This window comes from Scyliorhinus canicula, chromosome 4 (assembly GCF_902713615.1).
Source record: "Scyliorhinus canicula chromosome 4, sScyCan1.1, whole genome shotgun sequence".
In the NCBI taxonomy this organism is placed as follows: domain Eukaryota; kingdom Metazoa; phylum Chordata; class Chondrichthyes; order Carcharhiniformes; family Scyliorhinidae; genus Scyliorhinus; species Scyliorhinus canicula.
In genome coordinates, this window is record NC_052149.1 from 152,362,362 (window position 1) to 152,388,176 (window position 25,815).

General features: G+C 46.2%; 1 protein-coding gene across 1 annotated transcript in view; it reads right to left on the reverse strand.

The window, feature by feature from the left end:
* Nucleotides 1-25,346, reverse strand: part of shtn3 (shootin 3) — a 150,460-nt gene extending 125,114 nt beyond the window's left edge. The window contains exon 1 of the mRNA XM_038795366.1: nt 25,221-25,346. Within this exon, the coding sequence (XP_038651294.1) occupies nt 25,221-25,304 (84 nt within the window). The 5' untranslated portion in view covers nt 25,305-25,346. The remainder of the gene's footprint in view (nt 1-25,220) is intronic.
* Between the last annotated feature and the right edge of the window lie 469 nt (nt 25,347-25,815).

Consider the following 25,815-nt stretch of genomic DNA (forward strand, 5'->3'; position numbering starts at 1 on the left):
CAACACTGTCTAATGCGGCATCAAAATCATGTTCCATCTGCTATCTCAGGTAGACTCAAAAGGTCTCACAGCACTATTCAAAGAAAAGTAGGTGATTTTCTTGGTTTCCTGGCCAATTGGGTTCCCTTAATAGGAGTATTAAATGAGACAGGCCCCAGACTCTCTGATTTCAAATCAGAAATTTAGGTGGAGGTGTATGAGTTGACGGGGTCAGCCTTGTATGTGATGCCACCTCCAGTCAGAAAACCTGATGATACACACCATCATAACTTACAGAACACTTAGACAGGGTAACAAAAAACATCCACATTTATGGAAACATAGCCCAGCAAGGAGGAAGATTTAAAGGAAGGCAGTGAGAGGGAGCAAGTTGGAAGAGAAAAAAGTCTTAATTGATTTATGGAGACTGTTAACAGTCTTTTATCAGTGCACGATGATATCATGCAGTTGCCTCCATTTATTGATTACAATTGCTAATACTGTATTAATTCCCATAAATGATCCAGGAGGCCAATGCTTTCTTTTTAGAAGCTCCAATACAATTTCATACATTAATTTATCAACACATTGTTTTCTGAAAATCTGCCACTTAAATTGATAGTGTGCGCTACTACCACACAATCATCGCTTAAAAGCTCTGATGCATATAGTCACAAGAGTCAGTTACAGTTCAGACTTTCCCAACACTTTCCCACACTTCATTGTGGTCACACCAAAAATGCATTTTCCTAAACAAACCCACATAAAAGTGGTTAGCATTGCTGCCTCACGGCACCAGGCACCCAGTTTCATCTCTGGCCTTGGGTGACTGTCTGTGTGGAGTTTTCATATTCTCCCCGTGCCTGCGTGGGTTTCCTCCGGGTGCTCTGGTTTCCTCCAGCAGTCCAAAGATGTGCGGGGGAGGCAGTGGGGCAGTGGAATTGTCACTGGACTGGTAATCTAGTGACCCAGGGTAATGCTCTGGAGACATGGGTTTGAATCCCGCCAGGGCAGTTGGTGGAATTTGAATTCAAATTAAAAATATGGAATTAATGATGACCATGAAACCATTGTCGATTGTTGTAAAAACCTGCCTGGTCCAGTACGATGTCTCCTTCATGTCATTTCCAAGTCTGCAAATTTCAGTGTGAAGGATACCATATCAACACAGAATCCCGACAGTGAATCCCTACATTCGCCCCATCGAGTCTGCACTGACCCTCTGAAAGAGCATCACACCTAGGCGCACTCCCCGCCCTATCCCTTAACCCCACCTAACCATTTTTGATTTGTTCATGGGATGTGGGCATCGCTGCCAGAGCCAGCATTTGTTGTCCATTCCTGAGGGCATTTAAGAGTCAACCACATTGCTGTGGGTCTGGAGTCACATGTAGGCCAGACCAGGTAAGGATGACAGATTTATTTCCCTAAAGGACATTATAGAGACGTCAAACAAGGTTTGACTTCTCAGAGAGAGATTTAACAAATGACAATATTACAAAGAAGAGCACTGGAAACCTTCCAGTGTTTTTTAAAAATAAATTTAGAGTACCCAATTAATGTTTTCCAAATAAGGGGCAATTTGGCGTGGCCAATCCACTTAGCCTGCACATCTTTTGGGTTATGGGGGCGAAACCCATGCAAAAACGGGGAGAACGTGCAAACTCCACACGGACAGTGACCCAGAGCCGGGATTGAACCTGGGACCTTGGCGCCGGGAGGCTGCAGGGCTAACCCACTGCGCCATCGTGCTGCCCTGAACCTTCCAGTGTTTTGGCAAACCTTCCTTTCTCCAACTTCAGAAAAGACAGGTATTTTGGTAATTTACAATTGTTATTTGTAGGAATTGCTTGCAACATTTCTCTGTGTTGCAATCCCAGACCAGACCTCAACAGTGGCTGGCTAGGACACTGGACCAAAATCCAATATTTTAGTTTATTTATAAGACATGTGCGAAAAGAATAATTCACTCCAGGAGTGACTGCAGGAAGAAATCGAGGTTTGGTATTTTTAAAACAAAACTTTATTATGGATACAATATTAAACTTTTTAACTTCACACACAAAAACAACAGCTTACAATTAACCCATCAATGCTACTACACAATGTCCCACTAAACAACAATAAAATAAACATACAGCTCTCAATCTATCTTACTGTGGGAGAACTGCGGACTCAGCATCAGGCAGATCAGAATTCAAATCCGCTCTGCAAAACTTTCTCCAAAAACTGCCTCCCTAAAGCTTTTCAAAATATCTCTCTGCATTCCTGGGCTCCACCCAGCAATGACCTCATCTCCCCAAGCTAAAAAACAAAGTATCTCTGCAGGCTGCAAAGCACATTAACTCTCCAGGGACTTCCCCAGTCAAACCACAGTCCATTAGTCCAAACTGAAAAACACGTTCCTTTGTCAATTTCGCCTTCTGGCTGCTAAAAGCTCTCAGGCCCTGCAAAACAGAATTATTTTATAACAAACATGACCACTGCAGTCAAACACACTTGAACCCCAGGCTTTTAACCCTTAAATTGCCCAATACATTGAATCCAATATTCCTAAAGTCTCCCAGTCGTCACTCCTGCAACAGTGGCTGCACATCAAAATTATTTAACTGGCTGTGAAGCATTTAAGGATGTGAGAAACAGAGTGTAAATTTAAGTTATTTCTCCATGGAGTACCAGTTCCTGTCAGCTGAGCTTTGGCCTGCACCCTGACTCCAAATAATTTCACTGGGTCTGAACGAGTAGAATTTTTTTTTCTGTGAGTGGAATTCTGGTGTTATTTCTGTTGCCATTGGATTCTTTGCCTCTGTTTGGAGGATGGAAAAAGCTACAGCACAGGCTGGCTGCCTGTCGAGTGCAATCAAAAAAACCCTGTACCAGAGTCCCAGCCTCTTAATACAGGCTTGACATCCACCGAGGTACTTGTGCTTGGTGTAAATGGAATGGTGACCTCCCCATCACATCTCATCCCGCTGGTCTTGCTAATGATCCGACCGACCGAACGAGCACCTTTTGTTACAGGAAAGCCCAGCTCGGCTGGGTGTGAAAATCAATAGAGGAAATCGGCTTTCTATCGACAGCGAAGGGAAGAATATGGCTCAACGTTGTGTGTTCGGCGGAGAAAATCAACACCTGACCCCCACCACCCCCATCTGCCCACCTCCCATTGCCTCTCCCAATGCCCAAATCCCTTCCCCCACAGCCAACTCCTAGAGTTTTGCTCCTGAGAATTTTCAATAACAACCATCAGCTTAACAATATTGCATCACTGAGATTAACAGCCAGACAACACTCTGCTCCTGAACCTCTCCTGCGGGGCGTGCAAGCTGTGTAATTAAGCAGTGTCTGCTTTACTCCCACTGGGGTAAACCTCAGGGAATCAACTCTAAATTCAGGGACTCATCATATAGACGTTAGAACCTTCCCTTAAGAAAATAGCGGAGGTGCTCTAATAATCCCCAAAACTGTATTCATTGATTTTGTTTTGTACACATTACATTGGTCCTTTGTTTCAGAGAACCAAGAGCATATGGTCAAGTTTGACTCTCATTTGCTGATTTTTCTCAGCTAGTTTTCTCTCCTCTCTTAAAGGACATACCATTCCTTGCTAGGTAATTTTTCACAAGCACTGGACATTGAATGTCATGTCTGAGTGGTGATTCTGTGTTTGTGTGACTTAGCTGGTACAGAATGGTTGCTGTACATCAAGGTGTCTCAGTGTCATACCATGTAATATAAATGCAAGTATTAATAGATAATTATTAGCTGTGCATATGGACCACATTATACGATTATAAGAACACATGACAGCTGAAGCAGTGGCGAATATGAAAGACTATTTTAAACTGTGACAATGCAGAGCAATGGTAATGAAGCTGTTTGGTTAGGTTGTAGAATGAATGAGCGCCTATGCAAAATTTCCACCTCCAAAGGAACTAAACTAAGGTAAATTTATTTCACAATTTGCAATGTAGACTGAACCACCAGAGAAGGAGTTAAATCCAATCATGGATTTCAACTTGTAGATAAAGATGTTCCAACATTATTGAGTTCAGAAATGGGTCATAATTGAAATCTGCCTGTGAGTGACACACTGTTGCGTACAATAGTATTAGCAATAGCTTATTTGATGAAGCACTGACTTAAAATAAAACCATCAACACAGTAAACCAGACTGAATGGAGAACCCAGTGATTGTACTGAATTGTTGCAGAGAAATGAAAATGAAAATCGCTTTTTGTCACAAGTAGGCTTCAATGAATTTACTGTGAAAAGCCCCTAGTCGCCACATTCCGGCGCCTGTTCGGGGAGGCTGTTACGGGAATCGAACCGTGCTGCTGGCCTGCGTGGTCTGCTTTAAAGCCAGCGATTTAGCCCAGTGTGCTTAACAGCCCCTAATCATGCAGTGTGTATCTCCTGGTGCAGATCCTGCAGTGTGTATCTCCTGGTGCAGATCCTGCAGTGTGTGTCGTCTGGTGCAGGTCCTGCAGTGTGTATCTCCTGGTGCAGGTCCTGCAGTGTGTGTCTCCTGGTGCAGTTCTTGCAGTGTGTGTCTCCTGGAGTAGATCCTGCAGTGTGTGTCGTCTGGTGTAGATCCTGCAGTGTGTGTCTCCTGGTGTAGATCCTGCAGTGTGTGTCTCCTGGTGCAGATCCTGCAGTGTGTGTCTCCTGGTGTAGATCCTGCAGTGTGTGTCTCCTGGTGCAGACCCTGCAGTGTGTGTCTCCTGGTGCAGATCCTGCAGTGTGTGCCTCCTGGTGTAGATCCTGCAGTGTGTGTCCCCTGGTGCAGACCCTGCAGTGTGTGCCTCCTGGTGCAGACCCTGCAGTGTGTGCCTCCTGGTGCAGACCCTGCAGTGTGTGTCCCCTGGTGTAGATCCTGCAGTGTGTGTCCCCTGGTGCAGACCCTGCAGTGTGTATCTCCTGGTGCAGATCCTGCAGTGTGTGTCGTCTGGTGCAGGTCCTGCAGTGTGTATCTCCTGGTGCAGATCCTGCAGTGTGTGTCTCCTGGTGTAGATCCTGCAGTGTGTGTCGTCTGGTGCAGGTCCTGCAGTGTGTATCTCCTGGTGCAGACCCTGCAGTGTGTATCTCCTGGAGTAGATCCTGCAGTGTGTGACTCCTGGCGCAGATCCTGCAGTGTGTGTCCCCTGGTGCAGATCCTGCAGTGTGTGTCTCCTGGTGCAGATCCTGCAGTGTGTGTCTCCTGGAGTAGATCCTGCAGTGTGTGTCTCCTGGTACAGGCCCTGCAATGTGTGTCTCCTGATACAGACCCTGCAGTGTGTGTCTCCTGGTGTAGATCCTGAGTATGTGTCTATTGGTGCAGACCCTGCTGTGTGTGTCCCCTGGTGCAAATCCTGCAGTGTGGCTAGGATGGCTAGGCTACCTATCGGGGGTCACCGATTCGCAGGTGCATGCGATCTGGGGGGAGGGGCTTATGTTTTCGGAGCCATAAGATCATAAGACATAGGAGCAGAATTAGGCCACTTGGCCCATTGAGTCTGCTATGCCATTCAATGATGGCTGATATTTTTCTCATCTCCATTCTCCTGCCTTCTCCCCATAACCCCTGATCCCCTTATTAATCAAGAACCTATCTATCTCTGCCTTAAAGACACTCAGTGAATTGGCCTCCACAGCCTTTTGCGGCAAAGAGTTCCACACATTCACCACCCGCTGGCTGAAAAAATTCCTCCTCATCTCTGTTTTAAAGGATCGTCCCTTTAGTCTGAGATGGCGTTCTCTGGATCTAGTTTTTCCGAAAAGTGGATACATCCTCTCCACATCCACTCTATCCAGGCCTCGCAGTATCTTGTACGTTTCAATAAGATCCCCTCCCATCCTTCTAAACTCCAACGAGTTCTCAAACGTTCCTCATACGACAAGTTCTTCATTCCAGGGATCATTCTTGTGAACCTCCTCTGGACCCTTTCCAAGGCCAGCACACCCTTTCTTAGATATGGGCCCAAAACTGCTCACAATACTCCAAATGGGGTCTGACCAGAGCCTTATACAGCCTCAGAAGTACATCCCTGGTCTTGTATTCTAGCCCTTTTGGCATGAATGCTAACATTGCATTTGCCTTCTTATCTGCCGAGTGAAACTGCACATTAACCTGAAGAGAATCATGAACAAGGACTCCCAAGTCCCTTTGTGCTTCTGCTTTCCGAAGCATTTCCCCATTTAGAAAAGACTCTATGCCTAGATTCCTCCTTCCAAAGTGCATAACCTCACACTTTTCTACATTGTGCCGGTCAGCGGTGTGGGCCGGGGTGGTCGATGCAGGCCACCACCGTGCGCATGCACGGACCCCTGACCGGAACTGCAGGGCCCCATATCGGCAGCCGGAGCTGCGAGGACTACTCCGGGGCCCTGCTAGCTCCCTTCCGGTAAGTGAATCGCTCCAGACTTTCTTCAGGAAAGTCCGGAGTGATTCACCAGCGTTTTCTACGGGCATGGGGACATAGCCCCATTATTGGAGAATCCCGCCCAGGGAGCGGCGAGGCCACGGAGGATTTTGAAAACAAGAATGAGATTTTTAAATGTAAATGTAAGATGCTCATAGGTCAGCGAGCATAGAGGTGATAGGGGAAAGGCACTTGCTGTGAGATTAGACATGGGCAACGGAGTTCTGGACAACTTCAAGTTTACACAGGGTAAAATGTGGGCTGTCAGCCAGGGGCATGTTAGAAAAGTCTTGAGTTAACAAAGGCATTGAATGCTGGTTTCAGCACCAGATGAGCAGTGACAGGGGCAGAGTCGGGCATTCTCACAGAGGCCGAAATAGGTGAGCTTAGTGGTGGCACAAATATGGGGTTGAAAGTTCAGCTATGAAGCTACTCTTCCTTGAGCATCTGAAAGGACAGTATTGATGACCTTTGTGAAGCTGAATAATCTGTGCAATCCTCAGGATTTCAACTGAGCAATTAGGACGTCTCCGTATCCATCACCAACAGTTATATTTCCACATTTCTCTCAACTAGATGCCAAAGTTGGGTTCCAGCAAATTAAATCGGATGAAGCCTCAAGTTACTTGATGACCTTCAATATCTGAAAGGTTTGAAAGTGACTGATCCTGTCTTCTGGAATTACATTGGATTTAAAGAGGTAGCAAAGATAAATGCTTCAGTCATGTGAGGGTCTTCTAGGAGTAGAAGTCATTTAGATAGTGGGCATGATGTAATGGCATCGTTGGGCCCGACTAAGTGACACAACAAGGCCGTTAAATCTCGCAAGACGCCTCTCGCTAGATTTGTGACGCTCAGGAGGCCTCATGGGATCTAGTGGGACCTGGTGAGATGTTGCGATCTGGAACCACCGGCTTTGCCTTGGAGAACACACCATGGTGCCATTTAGCACACAAATGTGGACCAGATGTAACGGCATCTGGGGAGTCTTCCAGGCCATCAGAGATCCTCGGGTGGTCAGGCTCTGGGCAGGGTGGTACCCTTGCCCCCCTGCTAACACCTGGGCACCTTGACACTGTCTGTGTCCCCAGGTGGCACTGCCAGGCTGGCAGTGGCAAGGTGCCCAGCTGACAGGTTGCTGTGCAAGGGATCAGGTATGGAGGTGCCCTTAAAAGGTGTGGTATGGGGGGATTCGAGGACCCCCTAATAGGTAAGCTGAGGCAGTGAGGCGGTCGGATGCCATGTTGGAGGAGCAGGGAGGGGGAGTTAAACGATTGGGGCAGCATTTAAAATGGTACCCAATCCGCAAGTCATCTTCTGCACTGAAGCACTGAGCTCATCAGTGCAGGGAATTGGGCAGCACGGTGTTGCAGTGGTTCGCACAGCAGCCTCACGGTGCCGAGGTCCCAGGTTCGACTCCCACTCTGGGTCACTGTCCGTGTGGAGTTTGCACATTCTCCCCGTGTTTGCGTGGGATTCGCTCCCACAACTCAAAGATGTGCAGGGTCGGTGAATTGGCCACGCTGAATTGTCACTTAATTGGAAAAAATGAATTGGGCGCTCTAAATTTATAAAAAAATAAAAAATGTTAAAAAAGTCAATGCAGAAAATTAGGTAAGTGCGGACTTGGCGGGGCCCACCTTTTTTTTAAATAAATTTAGAGTACCCAATTATTTTTTCCAATTAAGGGGCAATTTAGCGTGGCCAATCCACCTACACTGCACATTTTTGGGTTGTGGGGGCGAAACCCACGCAGACACAGGGAGAATGTGCAAACTCCACACGGACAGTGACCCAGAGGCGGGATCGAACCTGGGACCTCAGTGCCGTGAGGCGGTTGTGCTAACCACTAGGCCACCGTGCTGCCCCTGGCGGGGCCCACCTGACAAAGGCCCCCAAAAATGGCCGAGTCCTGTTCGATAACGGGGTCGTTCTCAGCGCTGCAGGCACCCTGCTATACACACCCAAAACGGGACTCCGTTTTTTGCATGTTAAATTGCGCCCAATGTTTTCATTTATTGCGGAAGAGTTATCTCAAGAGATCTTACGTTACTATAGCAGAGCACAGTAAAAATCTCAGTATTCTGTTTGAGAGAGCAGATGCGATGAACTTGAAGCAAATAAAATAAGGTCCCTTTTGTAGCTTAACTAAATGCTCTGGGTGGGTCTCTTGTTAAAATCTGATGGGTAGAAAATATTTCTGAAGTATCCTGGAGATATTGAAATGAAATGGAATTCATGAAGTCAAGTATTTCATAGACCTTGAATCTATCTTTCAAAGCTACAATATTGATTGAAACTAAACCACTGAAATGCTCAAAAGGGGAAGATACTGAATGACAGCTGTTGGAGACCTATGATGGAGCTGTAACTGACTTCCAAAATCTAATATCACAAATTAAGAAAGAGATGCTTGCCATAGTTGTTTCTGGCTAGGTTGAGCAATGGAGACATTTGTATGAAAGAGAAGTTTTAACTGTATTTGTATTCGTTCATGGCTTGTGAGAGGCATTGACATAGGGAGAGTCACTGACATTGGTCATCCCGAATTGCCCTTGAGAAAGTGGCAGTGAGCTGTCTTCTTGCACCGCGACACTCTGTGTGGTGTAGATACACCCAGTGTCCTGTTAGGGAGGGAGTTCCACAATTTTGACCCCGTGACGGTGATGGTTAGCATCAACATTAGAACAAAGAACAAAGAAAATTAGAGCACAGGAATAGGCCCTTCGGCCCTCCCAGCCTGCGCCGATCCAGATCCTTTATCTAAACCTGTCGCCTATTTTCCAAGGATCTACTTCCCTCTGTTCCCCACCCGTTCATGTATCTGTCTAGATGCACCTTAAATGATGCTATCGTTCCCGCCTCTACCACCTCCACTGGTAAAGCGTTCCAGGCACCCACCACCCTCTGCGTAAAAAACTTTGCACGCACATCTCCCTTAAACTTTCCCCCTCTCACCTTGAAATCGTGACCCCTTGTAATTAACACCCCCACTCTTGGAAAAGCTTGTTGCTATCCACCCTGTCCATACCTCTCATAATTTTGTAGACCTCAATCCGGTCTCCCCTCAACAACCGTCTTTCCAACGAAAACAATCCTAATCTACTCAACCTTTTTTCATAGCTAGCACCCTCCATACCACTCAACATCCTGGTGAACCTCCTCTGCACCCTCTCGAAAGCATCCATATCCTTCTGGTAATGTGGCGACCAGAACTGCACGCAGTATTCCAAATGTGGCCGAACCAAAGTCCTATACAGCTGTAACATGACCTGCCAACTCTTGTACTCAATACCTCGTCCGATGAAGGCAAGCATGCTGTATGCCTTCTTGACCACTCTATCGACCTGCGTTGCCACCTTCAGGGTACAATGGACCTGAACTCTCAGATCTCTCTGCACATCAATTTTCCCCAAGACCCTTCCATTGACCATATAGTCCGCTCTTGAATTGAATCTTCCAAAATGCATCACCTCGCATTTGCCTGGATTGAACTCCATCTGCCATTTCTCTGCCCAACTCTCCAATCTATCTATATTTTGCTGTATGCTCTGACAATCCCCCTCGCTATCTGCAACTCCACCAATCTTAGTATCATCTGCAAACTTGCTAATCAGATCATTCATACCTTCGTCCAGATTATTTATGTATATCACAAACAACAGTGGTCCGAGCACAAATCCCTGTGGAACAACACTAGTCGCCTTTCTCCATTTTGAGACACTCCCTTCCACCACTACTCTCTGTCTCCTGTTGCCCAGCCAGTTCTTTATCCATCTAGCTAGTACACCCTGAACTCCATGCGACTTCACTTTTTCTATCAACCTGCCATGGGAAACTTTATCAAATGCCTTACTGAAGTCCATGTATATGACATCTACAGCCCTTCCCTCATCAGTTAACTTTGTCACTTCCTCAAAGAATTCTAATAGGTTTGTAAGACATGACATTCCCTGCACAAAACCATGCTGCCAATCACAATAAGTCTATTTTCTTCCAAATGTGAATAGGTCCTATCCCTCAGTAACTTCTCCAACAGTTTGCCTACCACTGACGTCAAGCTCACAGGTCTATAATTCCCTGGATTATCCCTGCTACCCTTCTTAAGCAAAGGGACAACATTAGCAATTCTCCAGTCCTCCGGGACCTCACCCGTGCTCAAGGATGCTGCAAAGATATCTGTTAAGGCCTCAGATATTTTGTCCCTCACTTCCCTCAGTAACCTGGGATAGATCCCATCTGGACCTGAGGACTTGTACACCTTAATGCCTTTTAGAATACCCACAACTTCCCCCTTCTTTATGCCGACTTGACCTAGAGTATTTAAACATCCATCCCTAACCTCAACATCCGTCATGTCCCTCTCCTTGGTGAATATCGATGCAAAGTACTCATTAATGAATCTCACCCATTTCCTCTGACTCCATACATAAATTCCCTCTTTTGTCTTTGAGTGGGTCAATCCTTTCTCTAGTTACCCTCTTGCTCCTTATATACGAATAAAAGGCTTTGGGATTTTCCTTAACCCTGTTAGCCAAAGATATTTCATGACCCCTTTTAGCCCTCTTTATTGCGCGTTTAAGATTTGTCCTACTTTCCCAATATTCCTCCAAAGCTTCATCAGTTTTAAGTTGCCTAGATCTTATGTATGCTTCCTTTTTCATCTTAGCTAGTCTCACAATTCCACCCATCATCCATGGTTCCCTAATTTTGCCATTTCTATCCCTCATTTTCACAGGGACAGGTCTGTCCTGCACTCTAATCAACCTTCCCTTAAAAGACTCGCACATTTCAAATGTGAATTTACCCTTAAACAGCTGCTCCCAATCCACATTCCCTAGCTCCTGCTGAATTTTGTTATACTTGGCCTTTCCCCAATTTAGCACTCTTCCTTGAGGACCACTCTTGTCTTTGTCCATGAGTATTCTAAAACTTACGGAATTGTGATCGCTATACCCAAAGTAATCACCGACTGAAACTTCAACCACTTGGCTGGGATCATTCCCCAATACCAGGTCCAGTGTGGCCCCTTCCCGAGTTGGACTATTTACATAATGCTCTAAAAAAAACTCTCCTGGATGCACTTTACAAATTCTGCTCCATCTACACCTCCAACACTACATGAGTCCCATTCAATGTTGGGGAAGTTAAAATCTCCCATCACGACCACCCTATTGCTCCCACATTTTTCGATAATCTGTCTAAATATTTGTACCTCTACTTCACGCTCGCTTTTGGGAGGCCTGTAGTAAAGTCCCAACAATGTTACTGCACCCTTCCTATTTCTTAGCTCTACCCATATTGCCTCAGTGCTCAAATCTTCCATAGTGCCCTCCTCAATCACAGCTGTGATATCATCTCTGACCAGTAATGCAACTCCTCCTCACCTTTTACATCCCTCTCTATCCCCCCTGAAGCATCTATACCCTGGGATATTTAGTTGCCAGTCTTGTCATTCCCTCAACCAAGTCTCAGTAATACCAATAGCATCATATTCCCAGGTACTAATCCAAGCCCTAAGTTTATCTGCCTTACCTGCTACACTTCTCGCATTAAAACAAATGCACCTCAGACCATCTGTCCCTTTGCGTTCATCATCTCTTCCCTGTCTACACTTCCCCTTAGTCACATTCAGTTTATTATCTCGTACCTTACTGGCTTTAGTGACTGCCTCTTTACTGACCTCTAACTTCCTAATCTGGTTCCCATCCCCCTGCCACATTAGTTTAAAACCTCCCCAACAGTGTTAGCAAAAGCACCCCCTAGGACATTGGTTCCAGTCCTGCCCAGGTGTAGACCATCCGATTTGTAATGGTCCCACCGCCCACTGAACCAGTTCCAATGTCCCAAAAATCTGAACCCCTCCCTCCTGCACCATCTCTCAAGCCACGTATTCATACTGATTATTCTTAAATTTCTACTCTGACTGTCTCGTGGCATTGGTAGCAATCCTGAGATTACTACCTTTGAGGTCCTACTTTTTAACTTATCTCCTAACTCCCTAAATTCTGATTGTCGGACCTCATCCCATTTTGTACCTATATCGTTGGTGCCTATATGCACCATGCCAACTAGCTGTTTGCCCTCCCCCTTCAGTATGTCCTGCAGCCGATCTGAGACATCCCTGACCCGTGCACCCGGGAGGCAACATACCATTCAGGAGTCTCGTTTTCGACCACAGAAACGCCTGTCTACTCCCCTTACGATTGAATCCTCTATGACTATAGCCCTGCCAGTCTTTTTCCCGCCCTTCTGTGCAGCAGAGCCAGCCATGGTGCCATGAACCTGGCTACTACTGCCTTCCCCTGGTGAGTCATCTCCCCCAACAGTATCCAAAACGGTATACCTGTTTGGAGGGAGATGACCCGCAGGGGACACCTGCACTGCCTTCCTGCTCTTTCTCTGCCTTTTGGTCACCCATTCCCTGTCTCCCTCACCAACCCTAATCTGTGTAACCAACTCACTGAACGTGCTATCCACGACCTCCTCAGCATCGTGGATGCTCCAAAGTGAGTCCAACCGCAGCTCCAGAGCCGTCATGCGGTCTAACAGGAGCTGCAGCTGGACACACTTCCCGCACATGAAGGACTCAGGGGCTTCGGCTACGTCCCTGAACTCCCACATTGAGCACGAGGAGCATAACACATTAGAAACATTCATTTCAAACACACGGTTTATTTAAAAACATCTATATTTGGAAACCCGCTTCCCGAGCACCTCAAATAGCATCGCCTCAACTGCAAACAGGGCTTTTGCTGTGGGGTTGTTCTAACACTTGCCTGAAAACTCATGCCTGCACCTTGGATTTCACTTCCTTCCATTTTTATTTGGCATTTTTTTGTCCTTTGCCCCTACAGCTTTGGCGAAAGCTATTACTTGGTTGCGATGCCTTTTGGGTCTTTTCGAAGGATTTGGGCAATTTTGTCATATCTTCTGATGCTCTCCTTGCCATTTCACTCATGTGTAACTTTTTTCACTCAGGGCTCTCTCCATCTGTCTAAATTTGCATCTGAAGCTATAGTAATGAGCCAAATTTATAAAATTGGGGGCAACACAATGGTGCAGTGGCCACCACTGGAACTGCGGCGCTGAGGACCCGGGTTCGAATCCCGGCCCTGGGTCACTGTCCGTGTGGAGTTTGCACATTCTCCCCGTGTCTGCGTGGGTTTCGCCCCCACAACCCAAAAATGTGCAGGGTAGGTGGATTGGCCATGCTAAATTGCCCCTTAATTGGAAAAAAAATAATTGGGTACTCTAAATTATCTTTTAAAAACGTTGTTAAATTTGGTAAACACCCATTTGAGTCTATCTAAAAGCAGCCAATAGCAATTTGAGTGTTAAATTATCCAAAATGAAGAAAACCCGGATTTACATTTTGTTTTGAAAGGTTGATTTAATAATCAATTCTGTCCAGTGAATTTACTGGTAATCATTATAGGGGCGGTTTTTCACTTTTGCACTCTTGGTGTGCGCTAGAAGCAGATTGGGGGGAATTTATACATGCAGCGCTCACCATTTATTTGCCCATTCAGTTTGAATTATGGGTTGGGGGTGGGCAATTTTCCATTATGAATGCCTCACACATACCAGCTCGGGAATGTCTCAGCTTTGAGGAAAATGTGTTCTCATGTCGCCAGACTGGCCAGGAGGGTTTTCAAGTATGAAGCGTGGCTTGTGTTCAGCTCATGGACATTTATAAAAAGGTTTCATCAGGAAATGATCTTTATTGAAAGAAGTAATTGAATAGTAGAAACCCACCAAGTAAGCTGTAAATAAGTAACATTAACCCAGAAATTGTATTTTTCTTGTGCATTATTAACTAACAAATGCTTAAAATGACTACTGCCCTGTATTATTATTTTAACGGATTAATGCTATCATGGGACAACGCCGCTATTAAACCAGCGGAGGAATGTCAAATAAATATGGCAGGCATTCAAACATTAATGTCCCACATTGTAATTGCCAGGTTATTACTAGATTTGTGACTCCATTAACCTCAGAAGAGCGCATCCTACCTAGGCTTGTCCAAAACATGGCCCACTCGGCCTCTCCTTCTGCCCCGTGGACCCCTTGTTCAAAATATGTGTATAACTGAATTCAACGGTTCATCAACGACTGTCCTCCATTCATGAGCCAATTCTTTCCCACGTTTGTTGTTGCTAGGACCACCAGTGAGCCAATCAACAGCAAGTATGGGAGAGAACCAGTCTCTGATTGGAGGAACAGCTTTCTTCAGCCTGCGGCCTACAGAGTGACCACAGTGGTGAGTCTGCTAGGGAGAGAAGGTGGAATTCTCCCACGGCGGGTTTGGTGGCAGGCGGAATGAAGAATCCATTAGGAGCCAACATGTCACAAACCCACTGGCGTACAATGGCACCGTAATTTTCCCAGTGGCTGGTTAATGGCAGGTAGCCCTTCCCACTGGTGGCATAAACACCATTTGCATTAATTTGCATCTCATGAATGCTCATTAAAGCAGCTGCCTATCAGCCCCCTGCAGATCTTATAATTCTCCATCCCACCAACGTGAAATTACATCGGTCTAAACCCCGATTGCTAAGGAGTGGCGGACACAAGGCGATCCTCAGTTCACTAGAGACCTTGAGGTGAGTGCAACAGCTTTCTGCCATAGTGCTGCACTGGTGCTGATTACAGATAGGTTTCTGCACTTAAATCTGAAGGCAATGTAGAAGGAGGGCTGTACCAGGATGGGGGGAATGGTAAGGGCTCACGATGCCAGGCAGAGGAGCAAAGGAGATGGGTGAAGATGGCAAGGCTGAGGGAAGACCAAGAGGAGGGAAGTGGGACCCTGCCAAGGCTGTATGAAAAACTCACAAGCAAGAGGGTCAAAAGGATGCCACATCATTTACTGGAAGGGGATGCACAAAGATGCCAGATGCAATGGGTAGCGGTCCAAGTGGGGTATTGGCACCTTGCATGTAATGGGCTTGTGGGGGGGGGGTGTTTGAATTGAGAAACAGACTTCTTCTTGCTAGCCTTTTTCCTCTGACATCTTGTGTGGTCTGGTGCAGACAGGTGGGCTGGAAAGAGTGGTAAGAGTGGGCTGGACTGGTGTTTAAATGTGGCACCGGGACCTTTGAACCAGTCAGCTGGCTACGGGTAGACAAATCATCTGTTTGGTGACTTGAGGGAACTCGCCTGTGCATGATTAATGAGGTTCCAAGAGCAGAACCTGGCGCAGGATCCCGCCAATGTGGCCAGTGAGAAAGGCAACACTGGAGCTGCCCAGCAGCACACTTGGTATCAAAATGGGAGAATTGTACCCTCAGGGTGGGGGAGAAAGTCGAAGCAGCTGCGCGTGTGTGTGTGTTTGTGAGAGAGAGTGAGGGAGATGGAATGTGTGCATGTGTGTGAGAGTGAGGGAGGGATAGGGAATGTGTGTGTGTGAGAGAGAGGGAGGGAGGGAGAGAGGGAGGGAATGTGTGTGTGTGTGTGTGAGGGAATGAGGGAGAGGGAATGTGAGTGTGTGTGTGAGTGAGTGAGGGAGGGAGGGAGGGAATGTGCGTGTGTGTGTGTGAGGGAATGAGGGAGAGGGAATGTGAGTGTGTGTGAGAGTGAGGGAATGTATGTGTGTGTGTGTCTGTGTGTGTGTGAGAGTGAGGGAGGAATGTGTGTGTGTGTCAGAGAGTGAGGGAGAGGGAATGCGTGTGAGAGAGTGAGGGAGAGGGAATGTATGTGTGTGTGTGAGAGAGTGAGGGAGAGGACATATGTGTGTGTATGTGTGTGAGAGTGAGGGAGAGTGGGAATGTGTGTATGTGTGTGTGTGAGAGAGTGAGGGAGGGAGGGAATGTGTTTGTCTGTGTGAGAGAGTGAGGGAGGGAGGGAATGTGTGTGTGTGTGTGTGAGAGAGTGAGGGAGGGAGAGAGCGAGGGAATGTGTGTGTGTGTGAGAGAGAGTGAGGGAAGGAATGTGTGTGTGTGTGGGTGTGAGGGAGAGGGAGGGAGGGAGAGAGGGAGGGAATCTGTGTGTGTGTGTGTGTGTGTGAGTGAGGGAGGGAGGGAATGTGTGTGTGTGAGGGAGGGAGGAAATGTGTGTGTGAGAGTGTGTGTATTGTTGTGTTATGTACTCTGGGATAACACAGGCTGCAACTGGATGCAGCTTTAACCAAAAGATACTCCAGACCTTGAAGTTAGTTCAATTTGATTTATTGAACCAGTAGCACAGTTAGCACAGTTCTCTATGAGTTCGACTCTCTGCTAACCTAAGTGTGTTTACTCTGTCTGACTGAACCAGACTAGCTCTTAGCCACGTGCTGGAGGTGTGATACTGTAAATACACCCTGACTCACTCTGTAGATGTTCACCAGTGGAAAGAGGCGGAATGTGAGTGCCTTGTGTCTTTTATAGTGAAATACCACCCCTGAGTGTCCTGCCTGCTCATTGGTCATGTCCCATTCTCTGTGTTCATTAGCTGCCTGTCTGTGCCTGTCTGTATATCATTATCTGCATGTCTGCATATCATGACATGTGTGAGCGTGTGTATGTGTGTGAGCGATAGTAGTGTGTGTGAGAGCAAGAATATATGTGTGTATGAGCGAGAGTATGTGTGTGTGAGTGTCAGAGAAAGAGAGAGAAAGTGTGTGAGAGAGTGTGTGTGTGCGTGTGAGCGAGTGTATATGTGTGAGCAAGTGTATGTGTGTGAGCGACAGTGTGGGCGGAATTTTCCACTCCCTGGCTGAGGTGAGGAATCCGGTATGCAACCCGCAAGCTGTACAGCCGGGTTTGCACTCCAGATCATCCAACGCTCTGCAGAACAAATCTGGAGGCTCAATCGAAGCTGATGGGCTGGGGCCAGAAAAAGCTGGCTGTCAGGAATCCCAAGGTCGAGCGCTCTTTTTAAAGGGCACCCCGATCTCCAGTATAAAACAAAGGAACGGAGCAGCACGTGGCACAGTGGTTAGCATTGCTGCCTCATGGTGCCGAGGACCCAGGGTCGTATCCCGGCCCCGGGTCACTGTCCGTGTGGAGTTTGCACATTCTCCCTGTGTCTACGTCGGTTTCATCTCCACAACCCAAAGATGGGAAGGTTACGTGTATTGGCCATGCTAAATTGCCCCCGGAAAAAAAACTAATTGGGTACTCTAAAATTATTTTTTAAAAATAAAACAAAGGAACCCCAGCCCCCACGGCCGGGGTGGTGGGCACTCTTCCCCACAATCATGGGGATCCCCTCCCTCTATGGACACAGCGAACCTCCCCTAGAAGCAAGGGAGCCCCCTCCATGGACACGGGGGACCCCCCCATGGACAGATGGAACCCCCTAACCAATAAGTGGATCCTCTCACTATAGAGTTCCCCAGAAGGCCGCCCTCTGTCTAGGGGAAGTGCCAGGGTACTTCCCAGGAATTTCCCTCTCCCCCAGAGCCTATACCTATCTGACAGCCCCCAGCGTGTTCCCTATGCCTGTTTCCCATTTTTGAAAAACAGCTGTAGACCTCACCGACGTGACGTCAGCAGTAGGGGATTTTATATGTAAGGGGATGATAAGGCAGGGATGCCCGCTAATTATACTAAAATCTATTGAAGTTAGGTTTCCAATCTTGCTCGTTACATCACCGACAGTGAGTAGGGAGAATGAGAAAACGAGATCTCGCAGGTGAGAATCTCATTTTCCGAGTCTCGCAAAATTTTGCCCCCACATCACTGTTTGCACTTGTGGCGAACATGGGCGCAAAATCGCGGCGAGTATGTGTATGAGAGAGTGTCTGTGTATGTGTGAGTCTGTGGGTGTGTGAGTTTGCCTGAGTGACTATGTGAGTGAGAGTGTGTGCATGAGTGACTGTGTGTGAGTATATAAGAGAGACTGTGCCTCACTCCCAACCTCAGCGTTCGCACTCTCCCTCACCTCCACACACCGACTTATAAAGTGGGTGAGGGTGAGTGGGTAAGGACGCTGAGTCAGTGCAATGGTTAGCACTGCCGCCTCATGGCGCCGAGGTCCCAGGTTCAATCCCAGCTCTGGGTCACTGTCCGTGTGGAGTAGGTGGATTGGCCACGCTAAATTGCCCCTTAATTGCAAAAACTGAATTGAGTATTCTAAATTTATTTTTTTAAAAGTACGCTGAGATTGATAGTGAAGCGTAAAACACAATTTGACCCTTTCACACTATGGTCATCTTTATGAATTTTAAATTATCGACTAATTGATTTGATGTTGCATTATTTTTGCTCAGCCAGGTTTTTTTTCTTCATGCCTCAACACTATATTGAAACTCTTTTTGAAGTTTGCTCACCGGCCCCTTGAGTGAGAAAAAAAGAAATATGGCCTCTCGCACAAAAAGGTTGGACAAGCCTGTACAATACTAATATAATATTTCTCAGTCAGATTACCAGCTGCGGGTAGGCTAATGTTGTGAGATCATGCCCATTAGCAACTTTAATTAAAGCTGCCCCAGACTAGGTTTGCTGTGGCAGGGAGAGAGGTTCAGATCTTATTGGTGAAAGATTCTCCTTACATCATAGTCCAGGGGTGGGCAAACTACGGCCCGCGGGCCGCATGCGGCCCGCCAAAGGTATTTCTGCGGCCCACCAAGACATTAAAAAAAAAAAAAAAAAAAAAAAAAAAATTTTTTTAAAAAAATTTTTTTTTTTTTTTTTTTAATTTTTTTTTAAGGTTAATGCGGGGGGGCTGTTGGGTTACTTACTGGTATAGGGTGGATACGTTGACTTGAGTAGGGTGATCATTGCTCGGCACAACGTCGAGGGCCGAAGGGCCTGTTCTGTGCTGTTCTATGTTCTATATGAGGCGGCCAGAATCATAACCGGGTGAAGTAATTATTTTACTTAATATACTATGCGGCCCTTTGTGAATTGTGAATTTCTGAATGTGGCCCTTGCACGGAAAAGTTTGCCCACCCCTGTCATAGTCACTCACTGATCCTAGATGCCTGGACCCGAGAATACTTGATGGCCATGCTGTTAAACCTGACCAGAAGCAGACCTAAATGAAGCAGTCTGGAAGTTCCATCTAATCCACCGTAACCAAATTAAACAATAGAAATATTAGGAATAAGGAGTCATATCATAGATTTCTGGAATGTCACTTAAAGGAAGAAGATAAAAGACTCTTAAAGACTGACAGAAACATTGTACTGAGCTCTGATATTGATCTGACAAAAAGTAGATGGAGGCATTGGAGAAGTTACAAACAAAGATTTACAAGGATGGTGCCAGAAAGAGGGGTTGTACCTATCAGGAAAGGTTGAACATGCTATATTTTTTGTCTCCAGAAAACAAAAGGGTTGGAATTTTCTGGTCCTTCCCACCAACGGGATCTTCCGGTCCTGCTGAAGGTGACCCCCACGGCACGTTCCCCGGTAGCGGGACGAGGGAGACACGCAAAACGCCGGAAAATCAACCGACGGCAAGCACGCCGTGGAAGGGCCCGAAAATACCTCCCAAGGGTAACGTGATGAAGGTCTTCCAGATTGCAAAAGAATTTCAACAGAGAACAAAAGAACAAAGAAAATTACAGCACAGGAACAGGCCCTTCGGCCCTCCCAGCCTGCGCCGATCCAGATCCTTTATCTAAACCTGTCGCCTATTTTCCAACGATCTACTTCCCTCTGTTCCCCGCCCGTTCATATATCTGTCTAGATGCATCTTAAATGATGCTATCGTGCTCGCCTCTACCATCTCCGCTGGCAATGCGTTCCAGGCACTCACCACCCTCTGCGTAAAAAACGTTGCACGCACATCTCCCTTAAACTTTCCCTTCTCACCTTGAAATTGCGATCCCTTGTAATTCATACCCCCACTCTTGGAGAAAGCTTGTTGCTATCCACCCTGTCCATACCTGTCATAATTTTGTAGACCTACCATCAGGTCCCCCCTCAACCTCCGTCTTTGCAACGAAAACAATCCTAATCTACTCAACCTTCCTTCATAGCTAGCACACTCCATACCAGGCAACATCCTGGTGAACCTCCTCTGCACTCTCTCTAAAGCATCCACATCCTTCTGGTAATGTGGCGACCAGAACTGCATGCAGTATTCCAAATGTGGCCTAACCAAAGTCCTATACAACTGTAACATGGCCTGCCGACTCTTGTACTCAATACCCCGTCCGATGAAGGCAAGCATGCTGTATGCCTTCTTGACCACTCTATCGACCTGCGTTGCCACCTTCAGGATACAATGGACCTGAACTCCCAGATTTCTCTGTACATCAATTTTCCCCAGGATTCTTCCATTGACCGTATAGTCCGCTCTTGAATTGGATCTTCCAAAATGCATCACCTCTCATTTGCCTGGATTGAACTCCATCTGCCATTTCTCTGCCCAACTCTCCAATCTATCTATATTTTGCTGTATGCTCTGACAGTCCCCCTCGCTATTGGCAGCTCCACCAATCTTAGTATCATCTGCAAACTTGCTAATCAGACCACTTATAACCTTGTCCACCTTAATGCCTTTTAGAATACCCAAAACGTCCCCCTTCCTTATGCCGACTTGACCTAGAGTATTTAAACATCCATCCCTAACCTCAACATCCGTTATGTCCCTTTCCTTGGTGAATACCGATGCAAAGTACTCATTAAAATCTCACCCATTTCCTCTGACTCCACGCATGAATTCCCCCTTTTGTCTTTGAGTGGGCCAATCCTTTCTCTAGTTACTCTCTTGCTCCTTATATGCGAATAAAAGGCTTTGGGATTTTCCTTAACCCTGTTAGCCAAAGATATTTCATGACCCCTTTTAGCCCTCTTTATTGCGCGTTTGAGATTTGTCCTACTTTCCCCATATTCCTCCAAAGCTTCATCAGTTTTAAGTCGCATAGATCTTATGTATGCTTCCTTTTTCATTTTAGCTAGTCTCACAATTCCACCCGTCATCCATGGTTCCCTAATCTTGCCATTTCTATCCCTTATTTTCACAGGGACATGTCTGTCCTGCACTCTAATCAACCTTTCCTTAAAAGACGCCCACATTTCAAATGTGGATTTACCCTTAAACAGCTGCTCCCAATCCACATTCCCTAGCTCCGCCGAGTTTTGTTATACTTGACCTTTCCCCAATTTAGCACTCTTCCTTTAGGACCACTCTCTTCTTTGTCCATGAGTATTCTAAAATTTATGGAATTGTGATCGCTATTCCCAAAGTAATCACCGACTGGAACTTCAACCACCTGGCCGGGATCATTCCCCAATACCAGGTCCAGTATGGCCCCTTCCTGAGTTGGACTATTTACATACTGCTCTAAAAAACTCTCCTGGATGCTCTTTACAAATTCTGCTCCATCTACACCTCCAACACTACGTGAGTCCCATTCAATGTTGGGGAAGTTAAAATCTCCCATCACGACCACCCTATTGTTCCTACATTTTTCCATAATCTGTCTACATATTTGTACCTCAACTTCACGCTCGCTTTTGGGAGGCCTGTAGTAAAGTCCCAACAATATCACTGCACCCTTCCTATTTCTTAGCTCTACCCATATTGCCTCAGTGCTCGAATCCTCCATCGTGCCCTCCTTAATCACAGTTGTGATATCATCTCTGACCGGTAATGCAACACCTCCACCCATTTTACCTCCCTCTCTATCCCTCCTGAAGCATCAATACCCGAGGATATTTAGTTGCCAATCTTGTCCTTCCCTCAACCAAGTGACTGTAATACCAATAACATCATATTCCCAGGTACTAATCCAAGCCCTAAATTCATCTGCCTAATCTGCTACACTTCTCGCATTAGAACAAATGCACCTCAGGCCACCTGTCCCTTTGTTATCATCATCTCTTTCCTATCTACTCTTCCCCTTAGTCACAATGAGTTTATTATCTGGTACCTTACTGGCTTTAGTTGCTGCCTCTTTACTGACCTCTAACTTCCTAATCTGGTTCCCACCCCCCTGCCACATTAGTTTAAAACCTCCCCAACAGTGTTAGCAAAAGCACCCCATGGACATTGGAACCCCTCCCTCCTGCACCGTCTCTCAAGCCACGTATTCATTCTGACTATTCTTGAATTTCTACTCTGACTATCTCGTGGCACTGGTAGCAACCCTGAGATTACTGCCTTTGAGGTCTTTAACTTATCTCCGAACTCCCTAAATTCTGATTGTAGGACCTCATCCCCTTTTTATATGCACCACGACAACTGGCTGTTCACCCTCCCCCTTCAGTATGTCCTGCAGCCGATCTGAGACATCACTGACCCGTGCACCGGAGAGGCAACATACCATTCAGGAGGCTCGTTTTCGACCACAGAAATGCCTGTCTACTCCCCTTACGATTGAATCCCCTATGACTATAGCCCTGCCAGTCTTTTTCCCGCCCTTCTGTGCAGCAGAGCCAGCCATGGTGCCATGAACATGGCTACTACTGCCTTCCCCTGGTGAGTCATCTCCCCCAACAGTATCCAAAACGGTATACCTGTTTTGGAGGGAGATGACTGCAGGGGACACCTGCACTGCCTTCCTGCTCTTTCTCTGCCTTTTGGTCACCCATTCCCTGTCTCCCTCACCAATCCTAATCTGAGGTGTAACCAACTCACTGAACGTGCTATCCACAACCTCCTCAGCATCGTGGATGCTCCAAAGTGAGTCCATCCGCAGCTCCAGAGCCGTCATGTGGTCTAACAGGAGCTGCAGCTGGACACACTTCCCTCACATGAAGGAGTCAGGGGCATCGGCCGTGTCCCTGAACTCCCACATTGAGCACGAGGAGCATAACACGGATCTGCGATCACTTGCCATTTTTACACTTTACCTTAACTGATTACAAATATAGTATCAAATAATGAATAAGTGAAAGGAATAAAGATTTTACTTACCAATCACAATACTTACAAACACACGAAGAGTTAAATTTCTCCCAGCTACTGCTAATTGGAGCACTTTCCTTACCAGCCAATCGGGTCACTGCTTTGCTGTGATGTCACTCTTCAAATTTATCCCCAAACACCCTGTGGCCGCTGTTTAAGCAGCGAAGCAGCTCCGCCCACTCCAACAGCTGAATTCCCGCCGAAAAGACTCAAATCCGCGAAGCAGCTAGTTTAAATACTCAGCGCTCGACTCTATGTCTCCGCCCACTTCAACGGCTGAATTCCCGCCGAAAAGACTCGAATCCGCGAAGCAGCTAGTTTAAATACTCACCGCTCGACTCTATAGCTCCACCCACTTCAACAGCTGAATTCCCGCCAAAAAGCATCAGGTGGAGGAAATATTTTGCTGGTCAATTTATAATCATAAGACAGTCACAAATAATTCCAATGGGTAATTCAGGTGAAACCTCTGTCCCCAGTTAATGGACAGAGTGTGCAGTACCCTGGCATATGATATAGGTAAGCATTGAGGAATACTGATAGTGCATGAGGGAGAAAGGAATAGAAGTTTATGTTGATGGGCTGCATAAAATAAGGTGGGGAGCTAAACACTGGCAAGGATCATAGGACTGAATGGCTTGTTTCTGTTGTGTAAATTCAATGTAATTCTGTGTAATGGCTTGAAAGCTATAAAAAGATTCTGAATTAAGGAGTCAAAAGGTTAACAGTAAGACAAGATCCCTAGCTGTGTTCCCGCACGTTTATATTATTTCAAAATACAGAAAAGAGAAATAGGCAGAATATTCATTGTTGTTCAGTAAGCATCACCCCCTGCCCCGCCCTAAAAAACAAACCTTTACAACAAAAAGCGGTCCCATTGCTCCCAGCACTTAAATAGAGAAATGTGAACATGACTGCTCTATCACACTGGTTGCCCAGCCTCTGGCTAATGCAGCAGCTGGGATCAAAGCTGCTCCCTTTGTACTGTAACCTGTAAGACTGACCATAAACTTGGACAAGAGACACCACTTAACGAAAAAAAAAAATCTCTGTAGAGTGCATTTATTGCAATAGTGCTGGTGGTGAAGGGGAGTCCCTCCTTTCCCTGAATTAGAATTTGTTTATACAGAAAATGCATTGTCCGCCCCTTTTCTTTCCAGGTATAAATATTTTTTTCAAATAATTATTGCACAGATTTTCATTGTGTAGTTTATATGGCTGCCGATTAGGGTATGATCTGCCTCCTGTAACAGGAACCAGGAGAACAAAAGTAAAACAGACCCTGCCCATTTTTAAAAATCTTTTATTCTGATCAGTCGTTTTCTTGGAAACATTTCCACTTGACCAGGATTTACTCGAAGATCCAGTGTGTTTGTTTTTTTTTGTGAATAGTAATTTTGTGTAGCTGCCTGCCCTTTCCCTATTCATATCCTCCTGCATACATTCTCTCCTTCCCACCCCACCCTCAAATGATGATCGGTATACTGTGTCCCAGGGTGTTTGCACAGTCTCTCCAAAGCAGCCAGCCTGTCCTGATTAAAGTGTTGTGTCCAGCACTTGTCAGAGGGAGACTGACCAGCCAGCCAGCCAGGCAGGCAGGCAAGCAGGCCACTGACTGACTACCTGCTACAAACCTTAATCAACCTTCTGTAGTCACTCAATCTGTCCTGGTTACTCGAATGGAGGGGGAAAATACTCAATGCTTCAAAAGATGAACATTTCCCAAATAATTTTTGATTTCCAGTAGACATTTTGCTTACAAAAAATGCTTAAAACTACAGACATTAAATGCAGTGTTAGCTGAAAGTATTGCTCTCACTGACAGAATATAAGGACCCAGGTAAAACAAGAAATATTAATATATTCTGTGTCTAGAATGCAAGCAGATCAGATACTATTATTTTACTGAGCCATTACTACACTTGATAACTGATGTGTTGTTAATAAAATATTTTCATACAGAAGCAGGCTGAGGTCTCCACGCTAATAAACAATATGTAATCCTATTGTTGGAGGTAGGACAAGCAGACTGCATAACCTCAGATCAACCTACCTCCACTTTCATTTTGCCGGTCTCATTCTGTTCTCCCTCATCCTGTTCCTCCTTGATAGCTGGGGTGGAGGGGCAAGGCAGCATGATAGCGAGCCACGACCAGAACAGACTGCAGCCGGCAGCAGCGTGAGACAGCAGAGAGCACACTGAGCATGTGTGGTGCATCAGCACTTTCTTCTACTCTGCCATTTGATAATAGCGGGCCCCTATCAGAGAGGATGGCTCCAGCCCACCCACCCCAGCCCCCACACCCAACATTATCTCTTGGGATTCCTTGTGGATTGCACGTTGACACACTGAACAGGAACTCCCTCCTTCATTTCTATTAATGAGCACATTCAGCCGCATTCAGCAGTCTCTCAGCCACATTGTACAACTGATACAGTGTATAATTTACCAGACAGCTGCCCAAGGTACCTCGATGCATCCTCCACAGGACAGTACCTCTCCCACTTAAATAAAACCCGATTCAGTTGCAAAGAGGGAATGGCCGCTGACATGTCCATTCATTTTCAGATATTTAATTCATTGCGACCTCATGGATACCGTCTGCCTTGTGAAATTAAGACTGCATTTGCTCCCACAGTTCAAAATC